General features: G+C 54.4%; 1 protein-coding gene and 1 long non-coding RNA gene across 2 annotated transcripts; one reads left to right on the top strand and one right to left on the bottom strand.

The window, feature by feature from the left end:
- Nucleotides 1-196: 196 nt before the first annotated feature.
- On the bottom strand, nucleotides 197-26,905 carry SLC26A9 (solute carrier family 26 member 9). Its single transcript, XM_006065673.4, has 21 exons — nucleotides 26,798-26,905; nucleotides 19,687-19,829; nucleotides 16,955-17,094; nucleotides 16,738-16,848; nucleotides 15,918-16,093; nucleotides 14,231-14,395; nucleotides 13,288-13,440; nucleotides 12,877-12,959; nucleotides 11,756-11,903; nucleotides 11,402-11,515; nucleotides 11,128-11,205; nucleotides 10,498-10,593; nucleotides 8,407-8,513; nucleotides 7,590-7,659; nucleotides 7,379-7,471; nucleotides 7,166-7,279; nucleotides 6,233-6,502; nucleotides 5,142-5,196; nucleotides 2,954-3,099; nucleotides 1,504-1,575; nucleotides 197-331 (listed from the first exon to the last, which is right to left on the bottom strand). The coding sequence occupies exons 2-21, from the start codon at nucleotides 19,809-19,811 to the stop codon at nucleotides 284-286; spliced, it is 2,364 nt and encodes a 787-aa protein (XP_006065735.3). The 5' UTR covers nucleotides 19,812-19,829; nucleotides 26,798-26,905; the 3' UTR covers nucleotides 197-283.
- Nucleotides 6,510-13,822, top strand: LOC112582776. The gene is made up of 2 exons (XR_006551245.2): nucleotides 6,510-9,073; nucleotides 13,764-13,822. It is a non-coding gene; the product is annotated as an uncharacterized LOC112582776 (long non-coding RNA).
- Nucleotides 26,906-27,607: the final 702 nt, after the last annotated feature.

Genomic DNA, 27,607 nt, shown 5'->3' with positions numbered 1-27,607 from the left:
CCTCAGCGGCCACAGGCAGGGTGTGGACAGGTGCAGAGCAGCCAGCAGGAGGCATGCTTATTGGGGGTTGGGGCCCCGCGGGTCAGTAGGAGGGCGAAGAGTTGTCTCTTCCTGCTGGTGAGATCGGCTAGCTCTAGAGGTGCCTGGGGGGACGTAAGAGAGACGAGGAGGATGAAGAGGCACCAGGGTTTCGGTGGAGGTGTTCTCCTCGACCCTCCACTCCTTGCAGTCCCAGGCTCATCCTTCACAGGCGTCCGAGGTGCTCTGGAGGCGGCCTGGGCCCTCACAGGGCAGTCAGGGTCTCTGCGTGAAACATGCTTCCGAACATCTCCTGCAGCGGCCACAGGAAGCAGGGTGGGGGAGAGAGCATTAGATCTGAGTGGTCACAACTGCCAGGTGACCCTACGAAACCCTGGCCAGCATTTCGAGGAAGGCGTTATGGGAAGTGAGGGTGAGTGTGTGGATGTGTGTGTGTGAACAGTGGAGGGGCAGGGTCAGCCCAAGAGGTGAACTGGTATAGAGGTGACGGGAGAAGAAGCTTGAAATCTAGTTTTGAATCACCCCTGCTGTGCTGTGTGACAGTCACAGGTCCCTCCCTCCTTTTTTGCTCTCCTTTCTTCATCGGGTCAGGTGAGGATTGAGATCAGAAAAGCTCCAAAGTCGTTTCTTGCTCCGACAAGCTGTTTTGTCCTAGCCAGGTGTTTGGAATGTGCTGGAGATTCTGTGGAGGCCTAGAAATCAGTGTGCCAAGTCTTTGCGGCCTGGCTCTATTCCCTGATGCCTGCAGCATGCCACCAGCACTCCCAGCGATGGGCTCAGAGGACCATCCGAACTCAACGCCCAAAAAGAATGGGAAGAGGCAGAGAATGAGCTGTTCTTTCTAATAGACCCAGTGCCGGATTTCTCTAAAGCTTTGGTTTCTTTGATTCAGGGCATTGGGGTGGGGCTACTTTTCATGTCGGGATCATAGAGTTCTATATGAAGTACATGCCACATGTGCATGGCTCGGAAGGGCTGCCCACCTGCAGTAGTATTTGTACCCCTGGAATTCATCTGCTCGGATGTGTGCCCACCCTGGGACAGTGTCAGGCAAGTAGTAGGCACACCATTGATACCAGTTGAATTAACAAAAGAACAAAAGCATCCCTCACTAATCTTGTTAGGTAGATGGGACAGGTATTCCTCGTATTTCCCTTATTTTACAATGATAAACACGGGGGGTCTGGTGGTGTCACGTGGCTTGCCCAAGATCATGTGGCTAGTGCATGGGAGAGTTAAGAATAGATGTTATTTCTCTAGGACTTGATCCAGTGACTCTCCCATCCCCCATGATGCCTTTCAGGGAGTGAGAAGAATTAAGATCTGCTATTAAAAGAAAGGTGAGAAATAAACATTATTGCCTTCAAGGTGACTGCTCTGGCTTCTGGTGGGAGAGCCCAGCCAACACTTTGGGTGGGAGAGGGTCTCCTTCCTTCCCCTTCTGACCCCCGCTAGTCAGCTTACCTGCTCTAAATCCCAGTAGCTGGGGCTGTCCTCCTCCGGCTCGTACAGAGAAAGCTCAGGGTCCACCTGCGCCTGGGTGGGGGAAACCAGTGTGGAGTGAGCTGCAGCGACTGAATGATGGTCTGGCACAAATGGCAGAGTCGGGGAGGGCATCATGTGTTCTGATGCGTAACTCGGCCTCTTGTCCTTTCTCTCCCCTCCCTCATTTGCCTCTCAAAATATAGCACAGCTGCGGTTTCCCTTTTCCCTGTAGACAGGTGTGCATTGGGGTCGGCTCCCTTGGTGGGCACTTCAGAAGCAGGAAAGGTTTACCTAGCTTACCTAGCTGCCTGACCTGGGGAATCCGTCTCCCTTCTCTGTAAAAGTAGGATGATCACACTCACTTTGCTGGCTCTCTGCCTTACCACGCTGTTGAAACAGTGTGTGTGTGTGTATAATTTACAGATATGAATATATTCTGTAATAGGTAAGTATACAATTGGTATAATATATGTCTTTAAGAATTTAAACTGTAAAAACTGGGCATTATTTGTACAGTTATGATGATGAGGGTTTCCCCAGAATCTCCCTCTCTTTGCTCTGCTGGCAAAGGGCACGAGGCCAGGAAGGCCGCTGCTCTCCCAGTTTGCCTCTGTGTGTGGCGGGTGGGTGCCCGGCCCTGTGTTTCCCTGGACAGGCTTTCTGCACCCAGAACAGATGGCTCCAGCTTCATCAATCTCAAAAAGCAAAGAGCAAATGGTTGCTCTAGGGCCAGAAAAGCCTTTCTTATGATCCCCAGAAGGTAGAAGGGGTTTGCATCATGGACTAGGGCACAGAGGCTTGGCAGGCGAGGGCCGAAGATGAGCTGGCAGGGCAGCCTGGAAGATGGAGCTGTCTGGGGAGGTCTGGGCAGGGATGCCAATGGGATGGGCTTTTTCTGCCTCCCCAGCTTTCTGGAGTGTTATTTGTAGACACTGTTATTTGTAGCTCATTGGCATACCACTTACTGAGCTAGTAAATTAAATGTCAAGAAACTCAGACAAAACCCTGATCCACACTCTTCATCCATCACCAGCCTGAAATCTCTAATCTCGGTTAAATTAAAACAGGCAGGCTTACTCCCCTCCCTTCTCCAAAACGTCTTGTAGAAAGAGGGAAGGAATAGGATGGTTGAGCCATGTCAGAATACCAGGCATAACCTACTGTGCTTCGGGTGTTTGATCTCAAAACTGATAATAATAAAGATTTTGTAATATACAAAGCTCTTTCAAGTGACACAAAAGATATAATTACCAGTTAATCCTAAAACCAAAACAAAAGAAAGATCCTGTGAGATCTTTAAGGCACCCATTCCACAGCTAAGAAAACAGAGATTAAGGAAAGTTAATTGATAGAACAGGTGTTGGAACCCAAACCGGTCTGTTATTTCAATGCCCTGGGGCCTAGGATTCCCCAGGTGCAGAGACCTTACCCCTTGGAAGTCGTGTCCTGGGGCCACTTCCCTGGCCTCCGCCTGGGCAAAGAGGACCGCATCGTGTATGCTGGGAAAGACGTGACTGCGCTGTAGACACCCGTCTTCAAAGAGGCCTCCGTGGCTGATGTCATTGTACACCTGGGCTGCAAGGAGGGAAAGGTCACCTTCAAAAGCTGACGCCACTGTGGCCTGGAGCTGGGGGTGGGGGAGACGGAGAGAGAGAGGCCTGGGGGTCGTGCCCTTGCTGCGTCACAGGGCCTGGGCCTTGGCCTTGCAGTATCAGTTCTGGACAGCAGAGGGCAACGTGAGCTTGAGGATGCTGAACCTTCAACCCCGGGCAGAAGGAAATAGCTTGATTCAGGGTGCCTGTTCTTGGTGGTGAGGGAAAGCCGAAATCATGGGCCAGTTCTGTCCCTTGAGGGTCCATTCTTCCTCCTGTTCACCCAGACCTTTCCTGCAGAGCCCGGTGTGTGGCAGAGCCCTTACTCCGCCCCAGCCCTGGGGATGATTTCCTGAGGCGTGTCCAGTGAGGGTGGGTAGGGAGCCTCTGATTCCAGCTCTGGAGCACACACAGAGCAGGTGCACACGCACACACGCACAGAGCAGGTGCACACGCACACACGCACAGAGCAGGTGCACACGCACACGCACAGAGCAGAACCAGTGCAGACTCCACGCGGGCGGAGCTTGCAGAGTCTGTGCCACGCGCAGGCCAGCGCAGGGGCTGGCTGGTCCTGCTGGAAGGCGCTGGCCCCCCGAGGGCACTGGGGTGTGCAAACGTGCGCCTTTCCCTTTCTCCTGTGCGTCTGTGTGTTCTCACTGTGTCCACATCCCTGTACTCCACACATGTGCTGATGAGAAGTCCACTGCTGTGTGGACAGGGACTGGGGGCTGTGTTTGTGGGCCCCGTGGAGACTGAGTCCATATAAAACTGCATGTGTATCTTCCCTGGAGAGTTATGGTATATCTGTGCTTTCTGCCTATTTATGGACTTTTGGATTTGGAGAAGATTCCCTGGTTCATCTAGTCAACCTCTTCATGTTATGTAGGTGGCAATCGATCCCCAGGCAGATGAAGTGACTTGGCCACATGGCAAATTGAGAGTGAAAGTTGCTCAGTCATGTCTGACTCTTTGCAACCCCATGGACTATACATACAGTCCATGGAATTCTCCAGGCAGAATACTGGAGTGGGTGGTCTTTCCCTTCTCCAGCGGATCTTCCCAACCCAGGGATTGAACCCAGGTCTCCCACACTGCAGGCAGATTCTTTACCAGCTGAGCCACAAGGGAAGCCCAAGAATACTGGAGCGGGTAGCCTAGCCGTTCTCCAGGAGATCTGCCCGACCCAGGAATCAAACTGGGGTCTCCTGCATTGCAGGCAGATTCTTCACCAGCTGAGCTGAACATGGCAAATTAGTGGTGGGCAAATCAGAATCCTAGTTGCTGATCCTTAACTTCACAATCCCCGCCCCCCAACTCTTTTATTGGGGCCCCTAGTGGTAAAGACAGAGAAGGCAATGGCACCCCACTCCAGTACTCTTGCCTGGAAAATCCCATGGACGGAGGAGCCTGGTGGGCTGCAGTCCATGGGGTCACTAGGAGTCGGACAAGACTCAGCGACTTCACTTTCACTTTTCACTTTCATGCATTGGAGAAGGAAATGGCAACCCATTCCAGTGTTCTTGCCTAGAGAATCCCAGGGACGGTGGAGCCTCGTGGGCTGCCATCTATGGGGTCGCACAGAGTTGGACACGACTGAAGTGACTTAGCAGCAGCAGCAGCAGCAGCAGCAGTGGTAAAGAACCTGCTTGCCAGTGCAGTAGACGTGGGTTTGATCCCTGGGTTGGGAAGATACCTTGGAGGAGGCCATGGCAACCCGCTCCAGTATTCTTGGCTAGAGAGAATCCCATGGAGAATCCCATGGTCAAAGGAGCCTGGCAGACTACAGTCCATAGGGTCACACAGAGTCAGACATGGCCGAAGCGACTCAGCATAGCACAGCATATAGGATGTTATGCTGCAGTCTCTTCTGACTTGTGCCTGAGTTCTTGTGAGCAGGCAGTAGTTTAGGGGAACAGGTGCTGTTCTAGTTTCTACCCCCTCACTATTCAGCCTCCCACCCACCTAGTCCCAGCCTAGCCCCTCGTCAGCCTTCCAGTCCCCGAAACATCCTTCTTCTCTTACCATGAATGTTCACCAAGAAGACCTTCACCCCAATCTTCTCATAGGTGGAGCTCAGCTGGAGGAGTCGGGAGCGAGTTGGGTAGGGAGACAGAAGGAAAGGAATGTTCTGAGTGGGCCTCCAAAGTGATTCACAAAACGCACTTGAGAGGGAAGCCAAACAAATAAGCAACCAGGAGAGCCCTGGCAGCCCGAGATAAAAATAGCAGCAAAGCACACCACTCCTCCCTGGAGTGTTGGCTGACCGCTCCTCTGGAAAGTGGGGCAGACATGGGGCTTTGCCAGCAAGGCATCCACTTAGTGTTCCCATGGCCCCTTCTTATGGGGCCAGATCTTTTCTTTCGATAGCTTAGAATCCCAGACCCCACCTTGTGCCTGCCTTTGAGGCTTAGGCTGAAGCCGCAGGGGAGGACCATGGCCTGGAATGGCTAATGCCTCAGCCACCTGGATCCTAGTAGACCCAGGCTGCGGGAGCAGGCTCAGCCCTTGTCTGGGGATGGAGCCGGCTGTGCGCCGGTTGACGAGGCCGTCAGCCTGTGTGTTCTCGTGCTCGGTTCTACTGTGCTACCTCTCTCTGGGCCAGTCTGAGATGACTCTGCCATCAGAAGTGGCTGCTGAAAGCTATCAGACGGATGCATTTATTCAAGCAGCCCTGTGAGCCGTCTGTTTGGCCTAAAGGTGAGGGCCACTGATATTATTTCTTCTTCTTCCCTCGGTTGGCCAGACCCGGCTGATGCTAGAGTGTCTGGGTGAGTGTGGAAAGGAGCACTAGACCATGAACCTGGGCCAAACGAGCTCTACTCAGAGGACCGTGGGCCGGGTTCCCACATCTGCTAGAGAGGGGTGCTAGGACAGGGTGGACCAGCGGGGCCCAGGCACGCATTGTTCTGTGCTGTCTGGGCCTGCTCTGTGGGCAGCATCCTGTCCTGGTGGCATCTGGGTAAAGGGATTTAGGAGATGGTAGGCTCCCTGGTGAGCTTCCTCACTCAGTCATTTGAAATGAAGGCTCTGGGGAAAGGGAGTGTGGGAGGGTAGGGGTGAGGGAGTCGGGGTGGGGATGGGCTGGGGCTCCCTCCGCCTTGGGGCTCCCTCACCTTGGCCAGGGTTTTGATGCCCATCAGATCCACAAAGCTGACCCCACTCATGTCGAGGATGAGGGTGTGGAAGGTGACAAAGGGTGGGACGCCGGCCAGTGTGTCACTGGGCTTAGCAGAGGCTGGGGGCTCGCAGTGGGCAGCGGTGGAGCGGTCAGGGCTGAAGGTGATGTAGGATACGCTGGCGCCATTAGCAGGCGTCTGGTTGTTGTTGGGGTCGGTCGGGGAGCCGTTTTCAAAGTCCTGCTGGAGCTCCTGCAGGGAGACAGTCTGGAGGGGGGGTGGGAGGGTGCAGTCAGGGTCATCAGGCTCAATCAGACTTCGCTGTGGCTGAAGCTGGGGCAAGGTGCGTGCATGTGGAGGTGAATAACCGGACTTCGTGGTGGGAGAATCCAAGCCCCTGTAATCCCTGAGGACTGGCGCCTCCTAAAGCCTCCTCTTTGAGCGGGTCTGCACGTTTGGTCTCCGTAACGCAGGCAAAGTTTGAGGACCCTTCTAAGAGAGCCACTGAAGCTTCAGTGTACTCTGCTCTGGGAGGAAGCCCTTTTGGAAACAACTGAGACCCTTTTTGCATTTACCCATGTTTACCTGTTTCTCTGCAGAATTCCCACATCCACACCCACCTTCCTAGTTCCAGGTTGGCTGGGGACCCCAGGAAATTCACTGCAACTCTTGATCTGGGATTGCCCATAAGTCCATGGGTGTATCTCATCTTAGCCAGAAAATGAGGAGGGGGCCATGGGAGTTAAGTGGTTACCCCGGGAGCTGAAGGCTCCTCATCCGAGGAGAAGATGCCCACAGACAACATCCACCAGGCGGTGGCCACAGAGGCTCGCTGTCCTTGCCTCTGAGGGTGCTGGGAGGTGGGGCACCAGGTGGCAAGGTCAGAGAGGGCAAGGGAGAGGGCGTGGGCTGTTTCTAGCCTCAGTTCACCTTGGTTTTCATGAACAGAGACTTTCTCTGTTGCTTGGGCATTGTTCTCCCCTTTTCCTGCTTCTTGAGGCTTTTTTGCTTGGCCAGCAACACTTTCTGGGGGTCCATACCTGTCTGGAGGAAGAGGCCAGATCTTGGCTCCCAGCGCCCTTTCTTGCCTCTGCCAGGCACACTCTATCCACTCCCTCTGGTCACCAGGGGACTGGGCCTTACCTTGGCAATGACTTTTTGCCTGAAGATCTCTGAGTTGGCGAAGTAGAGAGGAGAGCAGTAAGTGATGATCTTTATACCTTGGATTTCTTGGACCTGTGGCAGGGAGAGTCAGCTCAGTCAGCAGCGATATCTTTTATCGGTTTTTCACAAAACCCTTTTATGTGGGGTGATGTAGGGCGAAAGAGGGCGGTCATGAGCTTGGATTACCCACCCTATTGTAGGTCTTGGGATTCACATAAATGTCAGTGTCCATGACTTGGGCCAAAGCACAGCCATTTCGACTGGATGAAGAAGGAAAAGACAAACACAAGAGGATGCTATTAGCAGACGGGCCTGGAGGGACGCTTGGGCTGGGGGCTGGGCAGAGGTAGGGCAGGAGAGGGTCCCGTCCTGATCCTGGGCTTTTCCTGTTTGTCTTTCTGTGCTAGAGACACACGCCTGGTGGCCTGTGGCTGGGCTATAATCAGAGAGATGGCAGGCAGCTCCCTGATATAGCTCCCAGGAGGGGGCTCACTGGGCAGGAAGGTGGAGAACACAAGCGTAAGTGGCCCCAAAGCCACCACTTCTTGGTTCTGAGTTCTCAAGAGGAGGAACTAGGTCCCTGACATTCAGGATCCTTCTTGCCCTGGACTGGATTCCCTGTCTGCTTCACTTAATGTTTTTATGGGAGAGACTTAGCTTTCCTCTGGCCCACGGCTCCCTCGGGGTGGGATCCCATCTGATCTGGGGTCTGGCACACTTTTGGAAGGACACTGAGTCTCACCCGCCAGCCCGACCCCACTTCCTCTGGGCCCCCAGCCCTCTACGACCATGATGGGTTCCCCTGGGTTTTCAGGACATGGGAGTCAGACAGCCCAGCCTGTGCCAGCAGTCCCAGCTGGGCCGGGCTCTCCTCGGGCCTGGCAGCCCCTCCAGAGCCAGACCCCGTGGGCAGCGGGGCCCAGGAGCTGCTCCAGGCCCCCCGTGGCAGCCCCTACGGACTGGCCGGGGCCTGACGGCCATGCCCTGGGGGAGGGGCCATTACTTACAACTGGGTCTGGAAGACCACAACCAGGGCGGAGAAGGTGACCCCCACCGCCACACCGTAGGGCAGGCTCAGGAAGAAGGCGGAGAGGAAGCTCACCACCCAGACGCACTGTGAGGAGAGAGACGTCAGGGCAGGCCTGGGGGGGCCTGCCCCACTGGGGAAGTCTTCAGGGGTCAGCCAAGGCCCTTCTCTGCTAGCCCAACCTCACACCACCCTTCCCTCTTCATGGCAGTTTCCCAGTATTTCACGTAGGCGAGCTTTTGTGACACCTGCCCATTTCCAGTGGACTGAGGGTGGCTTCCTGGTCTTGTCTGGCTGTTATAGTTAACCCCCGTGCCCACTGGGAGCTGGCGTGGCACAAAGACTGTGAGTCTTGGGACAGATACACCTGGGCTCCAAGTTTCGTTGTCCTACTTGTGAATATTCACTTACTAGCTATGTGAATCCTGGAGAAGGTCATGGCAGCCCACTCCAGGATTCTTGCCTGGGAATCCCATGGACAGAGGAGCCTGGTGGACTACAGTCCATGGTGTTGCAAAGAAGTCGGACACGACTGAAGCAAGTTAGCACACACACACAGCTATGTGAATAATAGTACCAGCTTCATGAAAGGACTGAAGAATTAATGAAGATAAAGTCCTGCCAAGCCTAGTGATGGGTACAATAACGTGAGTTCCATTCCTCCATCTGTTAGAAAGTGTGCACTCGACCGGCGCTCAGCTTCCTGACCTGATGGCCTGGGGCTGAGTTGTGTGTGTAAGCCGGGAGGGTGGGGGATGGAGAGAGGGAGGGTAAGATGGGAACCCAAAGCACGATGTGACTACCAGGACTATTGCTGTTGTGGGGTGATGGTTGGGATGCGGCAAAGCAGACCTTTGGGGTGGATACTGGGGCCTCATTTTTCTCCCTGTCCTTGTCCTTCACTCGAGGGGGACCCCAGATGGACCACTCATTCTCAGACTTTAAGGATTTCTTTCCTTACCATGTAAGTGTGCTTCCTCCCCCAGGAGACAGTACAGCTCAGAGGTTTGGAGGCTAAGTAAGACTTGGGGCTCCAGTCCTGCCTCTGCCACTAACCAGTTCTGTGGCCTTTGATGAATTACTTAACCTCTCTGAGGCTTGCTGTCCTCATCTTGAAAGGAGGCTAGGAAATCCTCTTTCACAACTTACGCCGGGCTCCAGTGGGGTAAGCAGTGTGGTCGGTACACAGTAGCCTCATTTCTACTGCCCAGTGGGAGGTGTGCTGGGAACATGACTATCAAAGCAGTGAGCCATGTTTGCTAAGTGTTCACGGCTACAGCTGCTTTCCAGTTCTGATCTCGTTTAATCCTCAGAACCAGTGTATGGTGCAGCCATGAATATCACCCCATCACAGATGGGGAGATGGAATTCCACAGAAGTCTTAACCTGCCCAAGATCCTGGTCCACTGGCTTTATGTCCTAGGTTTTTTGTTTTTTTAAATGACTTCATTTTGCTTTTTGGAGCTATAAAAATAATAATAGCTAAGTTTTATTGAACACAAGATACAATTCAGACAATGTGTTCCTTACTTGTTTTATCTCGTTTCATAAGCATCCCTGGGGGTGGGGTTGGGGGGTTGGAGAATATAAAATACCTGTGACCACAGATGAGGAAGCCGAGACTCAGAGAGGTTAAGGGACTTGCCATTGGTCACAGAGCCAGTGAACAGTTGAGTTAGGGTTTGAACATAAGCTCTCTTACTCCAAAACCTGAGCTGTTAACACTCAGTTATGCTAATTAGGGCTTCCAAGGTGGCTCAGTGGTAAAGAATCTGCCTGGCAATCCAGGAGACACAGGAGATGCCAGTTCAATCCCTGGGTCTGGAAGATCCCCTGGAGGAGGAAATGGCAATGTACTCCAGTATTCTTGCCTGGAAAATCCCATGGACAGAGGAGCCTGTTAAGCTACCGTCCATAGAGTCACAAAGAGTCTGATACAGCTTAGCGACTGAGTGCATGCTAATTAGGGAGCAACTGACCAGAGGGACCACTGACAGAAGTGCCAGGCTTGTGGGGCTGCGGTGCCTGGGGTACCAGGCATGACAGGCACCCGGGGCCGCCTGCTACTCACACAGTCCAGCTTGCTCTTCTTCCACAGGTAGTAGGGGTCGGCGAGTTGCTTGAGAGAATTCTTGAGGTTGACAGCAATCAGGGCTCCTAGCACAGACTGGGGAAGCAGAACACTGTTCCCCATCACCTGCGGTGTGGCCCCTTCTCCCTGCCCTTCCTACAGACACCAGACGCTGGAGCCTGGCAGGACAGAGTTGCAGTTCCAGAACTGGCAGAGCCCCCAAATCTTTGCACTCAACCTTAGGGTTGGAAAGTGCAGGTGCTGGAGCCAGAGGGCCCTCAGGCCTGGATTTTGCCATTCCCCCCTCTTCCTTCATCCCCAGACAGCCTGTGCCTAGGGCCCTCTGAGCCAGGGGCTCAAAGACGCTGTAAACACTGACTGGGGCATGGACCCTGAGGTCAGAAGGCCGGAGTTTGGGACTAGCCCTGGGCTTGTGAGCCTTGTCAATGCTTCTCAGCCTCAGTTTCCCTCACCTGTAAAATGGCAAGAGTAAAACCTACATTAACTACTTCGCAGGTTGTGGCTAGGACAAAGGATGGCACTTTGTGGCCTGTGAAGCATCACACAGCTCCTAAGGCCTGCTCTTCCTGGAGTCTGTCGCTGGCTTCTGCTCTCATGCTGTGCTCTTACCTTGGGGAGAGCGTAGAGATAGGACCCCAGGACCAGCATGGTGATCATCACCACCAGGGACACACACAGGCTTGACACCTATCCAGAGAAAGAGATGGAAACACGGCGTAGGTGTGAAATTCTTGCTCTTGATTTTTTTTCCCCAATAAATGCCTTTGGTGGAGTGGAGACTGAGGAGAAGAGAGGGAGACTGGAGACCAGCTGACCTGGCTTCTCTGGGGCAACTGTTCTGCTACGCCCAATCTCTTTCCCACTGCCCTGATCCAGTGCTCACCTGGGATTTTCCTCCAGCTCCGTCCACGGCCAGAGTGACAGAGAGAGCACAGCAAATGACATGGATCTTAAAGAAGGAGCCGAAGAAGTTGCTGCAGCCCAGGGCGATCATCTCCTGTGGGCACAGGGGCAGGATTGGAAGCTGGGCAGTGTGTGTAGGGGTGGGGCACGCAGTACAGACCAAACATACTCATTCAAGCTAGCTGGATCTTGAACTTGAGAATGACCCAGCTGCTATAAAACCATACACTCCCAACCAAGTAGAAGTCAGCCAAAGAGCCCCTGACATCCCTCGTCAGGCCTCTGTGGGCCCTGGCCCGTCCTGCTCGGCCCTGCTGGGAGTGGCTGGACCTACCTGGTTGGCATCCACATCGTAGCCATGCTTGTTGGCCAGGGTCCGGCCCATAGCCAGGTTGATGACATAGCCCACGATGGCCAGGGAGAAGGCCGTGCCAAGCATGTCCTTCCACTGCGAAACCACAGGCGACACGGGAGTGGGGAAACTGCCAAGGAGCCAGAAAGGAAGCAGGGCCCAAGGGTGTGAGGAGGGCACCTTGAGTCCTTCAGTGCCCACAGGGGGCAGCAGGGCCCCACGCAGTGCCAGGGCCTCTGCGTGAACCACCACTTCCAAACTGGATGCTCAGTATCATGCTGCGGGGCAGCTACCGCCACTTCCCCTGACACCGCAAAAATTCGAGGCGTAGAGAACACAGCTTGTCTGAGGTCACCATGCTAGTAACTGGTAGGGCCTCATTCGTTCACGTCCAGAATTCGGACTCCTCACTCTCCCTGGTCCCAGAGCCACAGCCCCAGTGCTCTGAGGCCTTTTCTCCATTGTCTGCTCCAGCTCTGCCGTATAAACACTGGTCCTCTCCTCCTAGGGCCCAGCACAGTCCCTGGCACAGAGTAGATAGTCAGTGAATTCTGTTGATCCTAATAGCTTTTTCCCATGTGGATAGAAGAGCCAATGCATTAAAGCAAGACAAAGAACCAGAGAAGGGCTGATCAGAGAGGCTTCACCCATCAGATGAAACTTTTGAGGGGAGTGTGGCAGTTAAGGGGGCTTCCCAGGTGGTGCTAATGGCAAAGAACCAGCCTGCCAATGCAGAAGACATAGGAGATGTGGGTTTGATCCTTGGGTTAGGAAGATCCCCTGGAGGAGGCCATGGCAACCCAGTCTAGTATTCTTGCCTGTAGAATCCCATGGACAGAGGAGGCTGGTGGGCTACAGTCCATGGGGTCGCAGAGAGTTGGACACGACTGAAGCGACTTAGCATGCACACACACGGCTCACTGTTCATGAAACAGCTAGCGCTGTGTGGCTCTTCTCCATAATAAGTGATAGTAATAATTCATAGCTGGTCAGTGTCATAGAATTTATAACATACTTTATAGAGTTCATCTCATCTCCGACTCTGAACCTAGGTGGGGAGGACAGTGGGAGTGGGGCCAGGCTTCCCAGCCCCCTGGACTCACCCAGGTTGGATCTCTCCCACGATCTGCATGTGGTACTTTTTGGGCATCTTGCAGCTCCCGGAGATAGCTGTTGCCACCACTACCTGCAAATCCCAGATAGGAGAACAGGGATTAGCTCTAAATTGGGGCCAGGGTAGGGGTCCCTCTCAAGTCTCCCTTTTGTCTGGGGACCCCAAATCCCACTCCCCTGACTCTTTGAGAGGGAACAACCTGAGGATCAGGAAGAGTGGGAACCACACACAGGGGGATGGAGTGGGTTCACTCCAGACCTTCTGTCCTACCAGCTCACAGAGGGCAAGTGGGTGGGGAGGGATGGGTAGAGGGGCTCTCCTGGTTCCGGCTGGAGCTAGATTCCTTTTCAACAGCCTCTTGCCTGGGCCCCAACACCCCAGCCCTGGGCAAGGTCCTTACCACAATCATCTCTGTTGGGATGGGGAAGCGGATCTTGTGCATGTAGCGGGCATTGAGCTCCTTTACCAGCACCAGGACCACACCGCTGATAAGAGCGAAGATGAGCGAGGCGATGTTGGTGTGAGCGAGGTTTTTGCAAATGTCAATGAAGGTCTGGGGGAGAGAGCATCATGCTCATGGGCTCCCACCCCTTCCTCCTGTACCATCACCACCCAGCGTCTGAGCCAGTGGAGGGATGTCGTTAGTGCTCTGAGAGGCACAGCAAAGCAGAATCCAGACCCTACTCTCGGTCCAACTTCCCACCCCTGTCTCCATGCTGGGATGGGAAGGCTGATTCCCTTCCTTTTCCTCTAGGAGGAGTTCAAGCTAATGGAGGCGGGATGGAGATTAGACATAAGGAAAGACTTTCCAGGTAGGGAGGGTTTGAGGCACTGGGATGGGGAACTGATGGAGAGTGTACCTCTCCTTTTCTGCAGTAATTAACCACAGAGACTTAACCATACTTCGGCTACCTGATACGAAGCGCTGACTCATTGAAAAAGACCCTGATGCAGGGGAAGATTGAAGGCAGGAGGAGAAAGGGGCAACAGAGGATGAGATGATTGGATGACATCACTGACTCAGTGGACATGAGTTTGAGCAAGCTCCGGGAGTGGGTGATGCACAGGGAGGCCTGGCGTGCTGCAGTCCATGAGGTTGCAAAGAGTCAGACACGACTGAGCGAATGAACAACAATCACAGAGACCCTCAGCCAGCCGTCAAGGTCATGTGTTTGACCCTCCCTCCCCAAATGGGAACCTCTTGAAATCCATTCTGAACAATGGGTCAGACGGCCTTTGCTTGAGAACATCTCATAACGAGGTGCTCACAACTTCTTAAGACAGTGAACTAGGCTCACGTGTCTGCTCAAGACCCTCTCGCAGGGGCGCACTCATAGACTCACAAAGACGATGGACCCTGGGCCTGCGTAGGAGGGGACGGTCAGTCCGAAGATATACTTGAGCACGGAGATCAGGATCTGCAGGCCAGCGGCCGTCATGAAGCCCCGGATGAAGGACTCAGAGAGGTAGATGGCCACAAAGCCAAACTGCATGAAGCCCAGGCCCATCTGAGAGCAGAGGGGTGGTGGGGTCAGACCATGATGGGCCAGCCGCTCTCACATCTGCCTGGCCCAAACCCAGGCCTGGAGTTCATGCAGCCCTGAGATAGTAGTAGCTCTAGGAAAACGAGTCCCTTGTGACCTTGTCCTGCCTTGAACTGACAGAGAAAGTTAGTCCCTCGGGGCACAGGCCTCTGACACTTGACCTCATTGGCTCCAGTTTCCTCCACTGTGCAATGAACCTAGCACTCAACAGCGTTTGCCCTCCCAGTGATTGACACCCCCGTCCACCCAGCTGGCCAACCCAGAACTTGGAAGTCATCCCCCCTCGCCCTTCATTTCTAATATCCCAAGCCCTGTTTATTTTGTTCCTGGCAAAGCGTTCTTCCAGTCTACCCCTGTCTCCTTGCCCGCCACTCTGGTCTAGGCCCTTATCACTCTTGCGTGGGCCTCTTCATAGTCTCTCAGCTGGCCCTGTGCTTTGATTCTAATCTACTTTCCATCCATCGTCTTCTCCAGAGTCTGACTGATCCAATCTGACTGCCAAATAGGAACCAAATTTGCTGCTAGGGGACAGACCTCAGACTTCACTGACTGGCCCTGCCTACTTCTCTGGCCTCTTCTCTGGCTCGTTCTCTCAATGCCTCCTGCCCTCCAGCCACAGCAAATGCCTTGTTTTTCCATGCCCTGGTCAGTTCACGCTCTGTCAGGCCTCTGTGCTGTGGGGGTGCTGTTCCCTCTGACTGGACTGTCCTTCTGTGCCTCTTTCCTATGGTTACCGGTCAACTTCTACTCATCCTTTTAGACTGAGGCCAAATGTCACTTCCTCTCTTTGAGGAGAGGCCTTCCCTGACTTTCTCTTTGATGTTCCCAAAGCTACTCGTATATAGCTCTATTCTGCTGCTTATCTTACTGCCTACACATTTATTTGTTGATATGGCTACTTCCTCCGCTGGGCTGTGAGCTTCTGGAGATCTGGGCCTCTTTCTTACTTATCTTTTATCCCCAGAGCCTAGCCCAGTTCCTGGCCTGGTGAAACAACCAAAAAACCTTAACTGAATGAATCAATGAATGAAACTTCTGAGGCCCCTTCCTGCTCTTACATTCTGTCCTGCTGCATTTGCCTGCATGAAATCTAGCAGAGTCCTTTGCATGTGGCGGAAATGCAATTTATCTCATGCAGGAGGTGCTGTGGCTTGGAGCAGAGGTGGCTGGAGGGGGATAAGGAATGTTACAGAAATGGAAAACTGCTGCAGAGAGCTGGGTATCGGAGAGAGGCCATGAGTCCTTTAGACAGTCATTAGCTCAGGACAGTTTTATTAAGTGTGGATGCTGGTCTTAGGCATCTGCTGAGGGCAGGTGAGATACTCTGCATTTTTAAGGTCATTTGTGGCCTCCAAATGGGGAAGAGGGAAGATGGAGAGGCCTAAACCGGCTTTAAGGTCAAGGCTGGGCCTCTGTGGGAGGGGCGATCTGAGCTGATGCTGTACTAAGGGGGGGCCCTGGCAAAGACGGAAGCCGAGCTCCTCACCTGGATGACAGCCGTCAGGCAGGCTAGCGTTGCCGACACGTGTAGCCTGTCGGCCTCCATGGCCGCCGTGTCCACATAGCTTTCATTGGTGGTGGTGTTGAAGACCCGGAATTTCGACTCTGGGGCCAGCTGCAGACAGATGTTACCCACCAGGATGCTGATGACGGCAAAGGTACCTGCGGTGCCCCACCCAGCCAGCAAACGTCAGAGGTCTGGACGGCACCCATGGAAGCCAGCAGGGGCCCGGAATGCCCCAGCCCCCACAGGGATGGCGCTCCGGGCCTCCAGGCTCCTCTCTGGCATCGCAGTAACCATTCGTATCTGATCATGATCTACACTCTTCCAGATACTTTCGCCCCAACTGTTAATATGACTTTACTGGACACGAGAGGAAACAGGCTTGGAAATATAAGTAGAGCCTGCGTCAGAAACAGGCTTTGTGACCAGGCCTTTTTCCTCTGTCTCACTTCGCACCAGAGAACTCCGAATGTCCCTGAAGTGGCCTGCTGGATGATGGCTGTCGGACGGCCATTTCTCCCATCTGTTCAGCCCTTTACGGCCTTTCTTGTCCTGCCAAGTCTTCTCCACGTTCCAGGGAGGGAGACTCAGCGGGTCATGCTAACTGAGCTCACGGAAGCTCTATGGCTTCTCCAAGGTCACAGAAGACCGGGGGTCGACACTCACGGTGACGGTCCCTCCAGGACCAAGCAGCGCCAGCAGGAGGAGAATGCAGATGGGAAAGCACACGAATCCCCTTTGCCACCCACCACCCATCCTCGCGGTCCAGGTCACCTGCCTGCTAAGAGGGGAGGGGCCTTACCTGGCACCATCTGGTGGATACCCCCCAGGAAGAAGTAGGTCAGGAGGGGGAAGAAAGAGGAGTAGAGGCCGTTGACTGCAGGAAGGTTGGCCAGCAGAGCGAATGCCATGCCTGCACAGGACACAGAGAGTCAAGGCCCTGGGGCACAGTTGGGTGACGCAGGTCACAGAAGATGGAGTGGGAAGGGGAATGGGCTTGGCTGAGTGGACCCCCTGACCTTGTGGGACCTGGATGCATCCACCGCTGAGGCCGCCAAGAATGTCGGGGACGATGTAGTCTTTGATCTTGTACTTGGGGAGCCAAGAGAGAATGGGGAGCAGCCCGAACACTGTGGTTTTGATCTTGGCTGAGGAACATCTGGAGGGGAACAGGGCAGGTTTTCAGTCAGCACTGCATTCAGAGTTGGGAATTGTTATAATATCCTGTTCTTGGTCATTCGTTCATGCATTCATGCAAAATTCAGTGAGCACGCACACGATATGGCAGAGACGTTTCTCTTGAGAGCCTTCACCTTGCTCTGGACACTGGTTGGAGTTCTTCTGATTGCCCACTGCTAACCTGGGAAGTCTGCAAGACTTCTCTCAAAGGCATGGATTTTGTGGGTGCCTAGCATTCCGAGGCGTCAAGTCCAGCTCAGACAACCGTCCTCTGATCTGCCTGAAAACAGGCCCAGTCACCCTCGCCTGGGCTCCCATAGCAATACCTCAGGTTGTAATTTCTTGCTTTTCATCTCTCTCCCCCACTACATAGTAAAACCAGCATGGAAAGAAGTCTGGTCTCTTGTCCAGCTTTGTATACCTCCTGTATCACCCTGGGATGCTTAGTGAATATCTGTTGAAAAAATGAGTGAATGAGTAAGTGAAAGAATGGGCCTGAATCAGAACTCGGTCTGAATGGGGGCGGCTGCTGTATATTTTGGAACCTCTCCCTAAAGGAAGGCTCCTTTGTCCCCACAGGGTTCGCCTCTGCTGACCCTCCGTCCTTTGTGTGTGATGATTCCAATGCTGGAGTTCTTTCCCCTGTCAATTCATCAAAAGAGGGAAGAATGGGGAAACTATTTGTTGGTCAGCGCAGGGTGGGGAGCATTGATCCCTCCCCTGTTTGCTGAACACCTTGAGGTCCTTTCATCAGAAACTCAGAAGCGGTAAAAACAAGGGCCTTCAATCTCAAGGATGACAGTTGGTGGATTGATGACCAGAAGAGGTGGGGAGGCCTTTGCTTTTCTTCTCCCAGCTGAGGGAATTCAAATACTCAGGGCCCATCTGGTGACTCACTGGCTTGCTGTGATTAGGCCTCTTTTCCTGCCCAGCACCGATTCCTGTTCTTTACTGTTGCTCAACAATAGTTTCCCTGACACTGGGTCCCCTGGATGTCACCCAAAACTGAAATCAACACAGACAATGCTTTGTACCCTTTAAAATCTGGGTAGATTTTCTGTCCCAACCAGCACTTCATGGAACAGCATCGCCATCGCCTTTGGACTCCCCAGTGCCCTCTGCAGAGGGTAGTGCCTCTCCCATCCCCGGGATGATGGACAGGGAGTTGGACTGGTAGTAAATAGCTTACAGCATTTCTAAAGGCTTGTCCTAAGAGAGAACCAGGCCCCCAGGAACTCTCTCAGGTTTGTTCATGGCAGGGAAAACTGGACTCATGAATGGAGAGCTGGCTGGGGGAGAAAAACAACCCTCTCAAGGGCTTGCACATGTCCAGCCTTACTTGCAAGCCTGCCATAGTTGAGCAAAGCAATCTGACTTCTTTGAAGTCTGAGAGAAGATCTGGAAACAGATGCTAAACACCTATAGAGAGGTTCCAGAAGCCAAGTGGGAAGAGGATAGTGGGAAGTGGGTTAGTTTTCTAGACATTCATTCATTCATTAAACAAAAATTTATTGGAGTACCTTCTGTGTGCCAGGCACCGTTCAAGGCTCTCCTTCCAGCCACATGGGAATTGTTAGCTCCCTACATCTTATTATGGTTTTCATCATCCTCATCTTTTAGGACAACAGCAGATACCCTCCTCCTTCCAGTACAGAAACAACACACACTTAAACTCCTTGGCACAAATGCTGACAAGGTCTTTATATAACCAGGCAGAGACGGAGCTTCCCAGGAGAGATAGGGCTGGGCTGGTGCTTTTAGTGAAGACTCAAGTGGGTGATCCCCCAGCCTGAACCAGTTCCACCTGCATCTCCACTTCAGCCATTGCCAGTGACCTCAATTCAGGTAACTGAATCAGCTGTTTCCCCAGGGGAGTGGGGAAGTGACTTCTGTCATGGACCACAGTGAGGCCTGAGGGAGGTCTACCAGCTGTCTGCGAAGAGTCGGGGGGAAGGTAAAGTTCATAGCCTCAGGTTTCTGGAGTGCAGGTATAGGTCACCTCATGGAGTCCCCTCCTTATGGGTGTGGTTTCACTACCCACCAGCACAGTTCCAGGGATCTGAGAGTGGGACAAACTGGTGAGACCACATCCTGGTAAGTATCCTTTAGGGGAGCCCAGGGATTTAGGGGCTACCTTTGAGCATTGTCTGGACCTGTGAAGGGAAAAAGCATCCAGGAGAGAAAGAGGACAAAGTCCTTGGGGTGGGAGAGGCTTCAGATTTTCCTTGATGAGGAAAGGACAGGAGAAGAGACAGCAGAAGAGGGAGCTCTGACCTGCTGTGGCGACGCACCATTCCCCAGTGCCCTTGAGAACCCAGGAGGGACTCGCGTGGGCTGCCTGTGAGACCCCATGCAGGGGTCGGGACGCCTGCCAGCCCCTCTGGACCTGTGAGTGGTCCTCATCCCCATTCCCCATTTCCTTGAGGGTCTCAGTAAAGATGAGGCGTAGGATTTCAAATTCAGGGTTCCTAAGTCCCGTCTGAGGGACAGCGGTATAGGAGCCGTGCCCTGGTGCAGGGAGGGTTTGGTGGGGAGCAGAAGGGAGAGGAGTCTGGGCTTCAAGCCACGTTACCTGAAAGTGTTGCAAAGTTTCTCTCCCAGTGGGTACGTCCGGTCCTTCTTCTCAAACTCGTCATCAAAGAGGGTGAGAGAGTATGCGGCTCTGTCTACCACGTAGCGGGGCCTGGGCTGGCTCATGTCTGGGGCATTTACAAGCTTTGGAAGAAACAGAGTAGGGAGGATGAGGGGCATCCCTTCTCAGCGCCGGCCTGGGCCATCTCTCTCTGGTCCTAGCTCAGCAGGGTTTTATGCTGTCTTCCCCGCCCCCAGCCAGCAAGGTGCCTCCCTTCCCTCTTTCAAGTCTTTCCACCAGACTCACTTCTTCGGTGGCCTTCCTTCCCAGGCACAGGTGATGCATACACTTGTCCTGGCTGTTTTGCTTGGCAGCCAGCACGTGGCTGGCACCCCACATCTATGATATTACTGTCACCCCCGCTGAACACCGGGCAACAAGGAGGCGGGAGTGCAAGGGCAGGAGTCGCGGCTGGGACTCAGCGGGTTGATCCTCTCCCTCCTTCCCTTGTCATCCTCCCCGCAACCCACGCTGGCCCCTGGTATCCTCACAAGCACCTTCGCCACCCCCCCCCCCACCTCAGTTTCCCGGGCGGAAAGGCTCATACCATCCTGTCAGCCAGCTTGGAAGAAAGAAAGCAGGCTGCCTGGAGGCAGGGGGATGGCCAGGGTGACCTTGGGAGGACCCTTCTTAAAGGAGCCGCCTAGGACTTCACCAACAGGTTTTCCCAGGGGGACAGCGGTGTTTGGGGAAATCAAGATGGTTTGCGCTGGCTGGCTCTCCCACGGCTTCCTGTGTCTAACCTTTCCCCCACCCTGTATACTGATGTCTCTCTCCTTACTTTTTGCGCAACCTTGCTGACGTTCCAGGAGCTGAGCAGGGCAGAGCTAAGTGCCAGGCCCCTGAGGCCCAGAGGAGCTCCCTGTAGAGATCGTTCCTCCTCCATCCTCCAACTGCTGGTCCCCCCTCCTGTCCCCTGCCCCCCAGCGCTGGGAGAAGCCTGCCTGGACAACCTCAGAGGAAGAAGGAGGGAGAGGAAAGAGACGGCATACGCTTAGAGGGAGATGATGTCTCCCATGGGGAGAGTGTGGGATGGCTGTAGCCAGTTTGGCAAAAGATTTGAGAGAGAGTTAAAAGTGAGAAACCACATGGGGGACTCAAGATGCTCCTCCGCATGCTTCCCAGGGGAGAAGCTGGGTGAGTGACAGGTTGTCAGAGGGGAGCAGGCTGGTTGATGCTTTTTGTGGAAGAGCACCCTGGGGGAGAGGAGGGAGATGCATTAACTAAGGGCCCAGAGACTTGGGTTCCAGCGCTCGCTTTATGGGTGAAGTGGAAGGGGCAGCATTCCTTTCTGAACCTCAGATTCCTCATCAGCAAAACCGGGGGCCATAACCTCACAAGGTTGTTTGAGGATTAGATGAGTAAATGGACAAGAAAGGCTTGTGTAAAATGTAAGAGTGATATAAATGTAAGTTGCTATTGTGGATAAGACTGTGTCCAGGAAGATGAAGGTCAGGCTGGTGCGTCCCATTCCCTGGGTCACAGGACCCTGAGTTCCACCAGGGCCTGGAAGCACGGTGCCCCGCAGAACCCCCCAGACGCTACTTGGCTGGAAGGGCAGTTGTGGGTGAGCCTGCCCAGCCCTTTGCCTGGTGCTTAGTGTGAGCCAACAATTGCTTGTTGAGTGATCAATAAATGTTCTTTTTGGAGAAGACAGGGGTTGAATTGAATAAGAGTAAAGGTCTGTAAGACATTTCAGTGGGACAAGTAGAGAGACTGAGTGGCATAAGGAAAACAGCACAGGTTTTGGAGCCAGGATGACCTGGGTTCAGAGAGTCGGTTTCTTCATCTGTAAATGGGGATAATAACAGTCCCAGGCATTTGCCATGAGGACTAAATGAGATCATGAGTGTAGAGTCTGGTCTTCCAAGGGCACCCAGTGAATGGTAACGGCGATGATTACTATGATTAAGATGGGAGGGTGCTTTCTTCCTCTTGGGAGAGACTGTTCAGAGGCTTCCAGCTCTTCACCTCCAACAAGGCAGGGTGGCCTCGCTCCCCCCTCCCCACCCCACCCTCTCACTGGGTCTGGAAGGGTCCAACCTTCCCAGTGCTTTGCCTGGTGGGCTCTGTGGGAGAAATGAGTGGGGATCATGACCTTCTGGAGGGACCCCAAGCTCCAGCCTGGCTTCAGAGGAAGACTCAGAGACTTGGGGAGTCTATGCCTGGCCACCAAACGGACCACTTATAAAGGAATAGCTGGGACTTTCAAGGGGGCTGCACCAGGAGAGGGAAGAGGAGGCAATGGAAGATCTTGTTTCCATGCCAAGCAGCACGCAGCGATACCAGAGGCTCTGCATTCTAGGGGTATGCGTGTGGGGCGGGGAGAGGATGGTCAGTATCTGATCCTACAGAACCCACTCACCCGGCTCCCTTGCCTGCTTGGCTCCCTCATGTCCTCAGTCGCACCTTTCGCTACCTGGCATACTTGTCCCTGCCCTTTCCCTCCTGCAGCCTCCACATTCAGCAACCCATCAAATCCCATTGCTATTTCCTTCCGGTGTCACTCCCAGGTCTTATCTCACACCTGGACTGTTGCATTAGCCTTCTGACCAATTCCCCAGCCCACACCCCCAGCTCAGAAACTCTCAGCTTCCTCGCGTCTAGGAGGGGATTGAGTCCAGACTCCTTATTTTGGCGTGTTTGTCTGTGCATCGCCTGACCCTGTTTTGGTGGACTCAGTAGATCTGTAGGTTGCATCTGCCCTCTGTATCTGGGCTGTCCACTCACCCCGCCTGAGCAAGCTTCCTCAGTTTTCCCTCTGGGGCTCTGTCCATACTTTCCACCTTACCTGAGATGCCCTGACTCATTCTGCCCTCACTCAGCCCTGCCCAGTCTTAAGACCTGCTAGGTTCCTCCTCCTCCCTCTCTTCCTTCTCCCTGCCCCCCTCCTCCTTTTCTCTGATGCCTTCCTGAACACCCTGGCCTGGGATCTCTTTCTCCTCAAAACTCCTTTCTTTGGACCCCTCCAGCGCACACACCACTGTTGGCTTCTGGCAAAGGGGAGCAGGAAAGGGGGCATTGGTGCTGGAAATCCTTTCGAAAGCACAGATGAATTTGGATGACACAGGACTGTTTCCGCCCTTGTGGGCAGGCTTTATACAGATGGGGCTTAGATGTTAGGGGAGTTCCCATTGACAAAGGAGAAAAGATCCCTCCCTTTACTGGAATGTAAGATCTGTCTCTCTCCCCATATGTTGCTTGTCTTCATCTAGACATGGGTGCTGAAGGGAAGAAGGCCCTGGGAGCTTTCCCAATCCTGAGTGTCTGTGTATAAAAATGAGAGCCCAGCAGCCTGTCAGCCTCAGAAAGCTTTGTTCAGAAGGGGACCTGAGGACCAGGCAGGTCCAAATCTCTCATTTTGTGGACGAGGAAACTGAGTCTCAGAGGTGGGACTTTGAGCCAGGCCTTTGACTCCAACTCAAGTGCTCCTGTTGAAAAGGTCCCAGACTTTTCAGAGATGACCCTGATTCTGCTCTGTGGCATCCCTGAGTGGTATCAGACACCCTGTGACCTTCCATCCCAGCCAGTGATACAGGATGTCCAGGTTCTGCTTTTCCTCCTGAGGGCTCTGTGGGAGGTTCTGGCTCCTCCCCGGGCCTGGACTTTCCCAGGACAGGGACGGACAGAGCAGCAAACCTGCAACCCCCTGAGCTGCCCCAGCTCCTGGTGAGGAGGTGCCCCAGTCATACTTCCTAATTCCAAGACTAGGGGTTGAAGCTGGGTGGGGCTTCAGAGGGGAGGTTACTTCATCCCCAGCCAGTCCTTCAGGCCTGGAGGAGAGGGGGATGGGAGGGAGAGGCGGAGAATGGTGAGCTGGCAGCGTGGTGGGGGCCACCTCTCCTAGATAGCTCCCGGGGTTCTCAGAGAGTCCAGGGCCTCCCAGGGACCCCCAGAAAGGGCTCCTACAATGCCTGGTTGGGGTACGAAGGTGAAAGAGGGAGCAAGAAAGGGGGGGTGTAGGGAACCCGAAGACTTGATCCCTGGTTAAACAAACACACAGCCCTGCCAAATGATGTCAGCATGGCTGAAAAAAGTCAAGTGCTCTATTGCCATAGGTGTGTATCACCCAGCCTGCCTCCCATCAAACGGTGTGGGCCCCTCCAGAGCCCCCCATCCCCCACTGGATCAGGGACAAACAGCAGGTGCCATGTGACAATATGGAGGAACAAAAGGGTGCCCCACCCCTCCCCAGTGTGGAGGCACGGAGGGCAGGTCCTGAGTCACCGGAGAGACCTAGAGGGGGGCGTGGGGCTTAAGGGCAGCAGAAGGTGAGAAGAGAAGAGAGAAGGCAGGAGAGGTGGGTGTCTGGACAGTCCCCAAGGCTTGGCAGGGGACTGGGGTCACATCTGGGGCAAGGGGGGATCGGGGGTTTTGCAGAGCTAAGGAGCTGGGGGTGGGGACAGGGGGAAATGGACTCCATCAGGAGGGCACAGACAGAGCAGACACTCCTCTTGGGTTCTTCCTCAGAATCTTAATCCCCCTGCCGTGAGCTCATTCAAAAGAAAGCCCACTGTAATCTCCTCCCAGTTGTATTTCTGACAAGGTCTGTCTACAGTGCCCATGGGAATACTGTGGACTTGGAACGGTGCCCGGCCATGGTATGTGAGCAACAAATTTGCACTGTGCTTATAATGACTCCAATTACCCTGGAGGGGTCTCTTCATCACGCCTCTGTAACCTCAGGCAGGTCATTCTGCTTTACTTGGGCTTCTTTTTCCACTCTGCTCTTACTTGCCTCCCACCCGCCCTTCCCCATGCCCTTGTTCCTCTGAAAGTTTCCAGGACTGGTGAGAGGCAGACCAAGAAGTCATTTCAGAAGGGGCAGGACACCTGGGAAGCAGAGAGCTGCAGAGCCCGTCTGTGGGGTGTCAGTGACCTGGGGGTGATCCCGTCATTGTGGCCCAGGCTGACTTCCTCCTCAGCCCTGCGGGGGGTGTGTGTGTGACTGGAGGGGAGTCCTTTGATGTGCACACGTGCCAGGCACGGGAACAACCCCAGCTCGGCCAACCCACCTTGGTCTTCTTATCACCGGTCCCTACTTGGGCGATCACTGTGTCCTGGGCAGAGGAAAGGTCACTTTCAGGCTTTCCCTTTGCTGTAGCTGCTGGTTCCTCCCCGTCTCACCCAGGGTGGGAGCCAGAGGGAAAGGCTGGGTGCTGGGGTGTGTGGGGTGGGAGCTGGGGATGGGAGAGGAGGGCTGGGGTCTCAGCTGGTGACTGCGTCTCTGGCATGAAGGAGTGTGGGTGGAGAGGCCTGTGAGTTTCCAAGACCTTTTATCAACATTCCTTTTATCTCTACTGCCTCCATGTTTCTTAGGCAAATTTCCCACCCCTTCTTTACCCTAGGCCAATTCTTTCACCAGTAGTGCTAGGGGAGAGCGTGAAATCTCCCTGTGTTGCCTTCTTGCCTTCCGGCTGTTCTAGGGCCTGGCATCCCCGCCGGGGGGAATCCCTGCCACCCACCCCATCCCAATGTTCATCTCTAAGCTCGCAAACCCCCTCTCTGCTTTCTCTGCCCCAGACAGCTGCTGGGCTGAGGAATCAACTCCAGCAGGAAGGCACTTCCCAGAAGTGAGACCTGACCAAGGTCATGGGTGCATGAAACACTTCAGGTCAGGCTCCTGAAGGTCTGTATGGAGACTAGGGTTAGTCTTGTGCACCTCTTGGAAGCAGCTGGGTGTCCAAGGACTCCAGTGAGGGGCCCGCTGCTCTGGTTTAAGAAATCTGGAGCTTCCTCAGTGCTGACCTGGTCACTCATTCCCTCGGGGACTTCCCTGGGATCAGATGTGGATTGGTTGATTTAGCTCAACACACATTCACTAAATACCTGCTTTGTGACCATCCCTTGAAAGACTCTGGACACCAGGAGATAAAAATGAATCCTCCTCTGTCCCCCAGGCTTTCATACAAATGAGCCTTCAGGTTGGTCGCCCAGGCTCTGGGAGGCGCCCACAGAGACCATCCTGGTGCTGAAGGAGCTGTGTGTGCCAGTCTTGGTGTTGCCCAGGGAGGGTCTTGCCAGACCCTGAATGCCAGGGCCGAGGGAGGCCGGGAGGGCCGTGCCAGAGGGGTGTCAGTGGGAGTGATGCCGTTGGGAGGAAGGCCTCTCTTGGCTTGCCCTACTTGGCATGCTGTGCCTCCCCAAGGGGCATGACCTTAAAGCTGGTCTTTCTCTGGTCCTCAGGCTCAGTGCGGTCAAGTGTAAGTGGGGGAGCTTGTGCTCAAATGACAGATTGGCTTGGCCGAGCCTGGGGACCCTGTGAGCTTGTTGGGAGGAGTGGGGGTCCTGCCTGAGGGTGATTTGGGCCCCCTCCAAGCTGTCTGATGAGGAGTTAGGAGCTAGCCCAGCCCTCCTGAGTGAAGCATTCACCAGGGAGTCAGGTTGCCGGGTCCTGCTGCCTGCCTGCCTGATGGAGCCCTGCTTGCTGTCTCTAAGCCTCACTTTGCCCTCCAACCTCCTCCAACCTCTCAGGACTCAGGGGGCACAGGGGACAGGGGGCAGGTGCCTTGAGCAGGTGGAGAAGCAAACAAGTGAGAGAGAACGCCTTGAGGCAGAAGGACAGGGAGACAATCGCACAGAGACTGGAGAGCCAAGCATTAAGAACCTGCTGCTTCCAAGACTTGCAAAGAAGGAGAGGTGCAGCCAGCAGCCTTGAAGGCCGGCGCCCCAGGGAAGGTCCAATATTTTTGTTCTTTCATCTGCAAAGGGAAGAAGCCCGTGCAAAGGAGCCAGCTGTTTCTCCTCACCCTACCTGGGGGTCTGGCGGGTCTCTCCGCTGGAACTTCTGTCCTGCACACTCCCTTGGCCCCTGGCCCTGCAGCTGAGACCTTCACATGGAAGTGAGGGCCCCAGGGGCTTCTCAGAGCTGAAGGGCTGGGTGCTGTTCTCAGACCCTGGGGGGCCGGAGCCTGCTCCCCACCGGTGCTCAGGTTGGCAAACAGCTGCCACCGTGGCCAGCTGGTCCCTGTCATCCCTCCCCTCATGGACCCCCACCCCCACCCTCCTCCAGGGATGACCCCAGTCCAAGGGGCGCCTGGCTGGTGCTTACCGGTGGGTGAGCAGGGCCGTCTGGGCAGGGCTGCAGGCGTGTCTGGGGAGCGGGGAGCCGAAAGGTGTGTGAGAGGTGTGCGAAAGGGCTCTGCTCAAATAATCCAGGGAGGCGTTTATAAATAACTTTACCTCAGGGCCGCGGGGTGAGCCCCGGCTTCCGATTGGCTCGGAGGGGAAGTGGTTTTGAACACTACACCATAGCTAAGCCTGGGGAGATAGGAAAAGGAGATAAGGGAAGAAAGGTCCCAAATGAACAGCCCTTTTTTTGTTTTGCCCAAGGAGCAGGGCTGTTTGATGGGAGCTTGGCACTTCCTAAATCCACCCTGGAGACAATAGGTCACATTCAGCGGCCCCGGCCCCACTGGCTCCCCTGGGCCAGCCAGCCGTGGCTGAGGAGGGGTCGAAGCAGACCCCTCTCCGAGCTTGCTGTCCTGCTGCTTCTGGGGTCAAGCCACATGGCCTCCTGGACAAGGGGACTCATTGAGGCCACCCAAGGGGAGGGGGCCTGGGGCTTCTTGCTTTGAAGGTTGGAGACTTGGGGTGTTACAGGGGGACAGTAGAGCTCTGAAAACCCCTGAGGAAGGCTGAAGGCCACTTTTGGGGAGGCCTGAGGGCCTTTGAGAGGTTTGGGGAAGTGGTGGAGACCTGGTTCCCAGGTCCGTCCCCAACCTTAAGTCACTTGTAAGTTCTGCGTCTGGACTGATGCCCTCCTAACTTCCCAGGTAGGGTGTGCGGGGTGCATGGGGGTTTGGGATATGGTAAAGGCCCTCAAGAAACTGGAGTGCCAGCAGTTATATGATGGCCTGAA

The sequence above is a fragment of the Bubalus bubalis genome, chromosome 5 (assembly GCF_019923935.1).
Source record: "Bubalus bubalis isolate 160015118507 breed Murrah chromosome 5, NDDB_SH_1, whole genome shotgun sequence".
Classification (NCBI taxonomy): Eukaryota; Metazoa; Chordata; class Mammalia; order Artiodactyla; family Bovidae; genus Bubalus; species Bubalus bubalis.
This window is presented reverse-complemented; position numbering and strand designations above follow the sequence as displayed.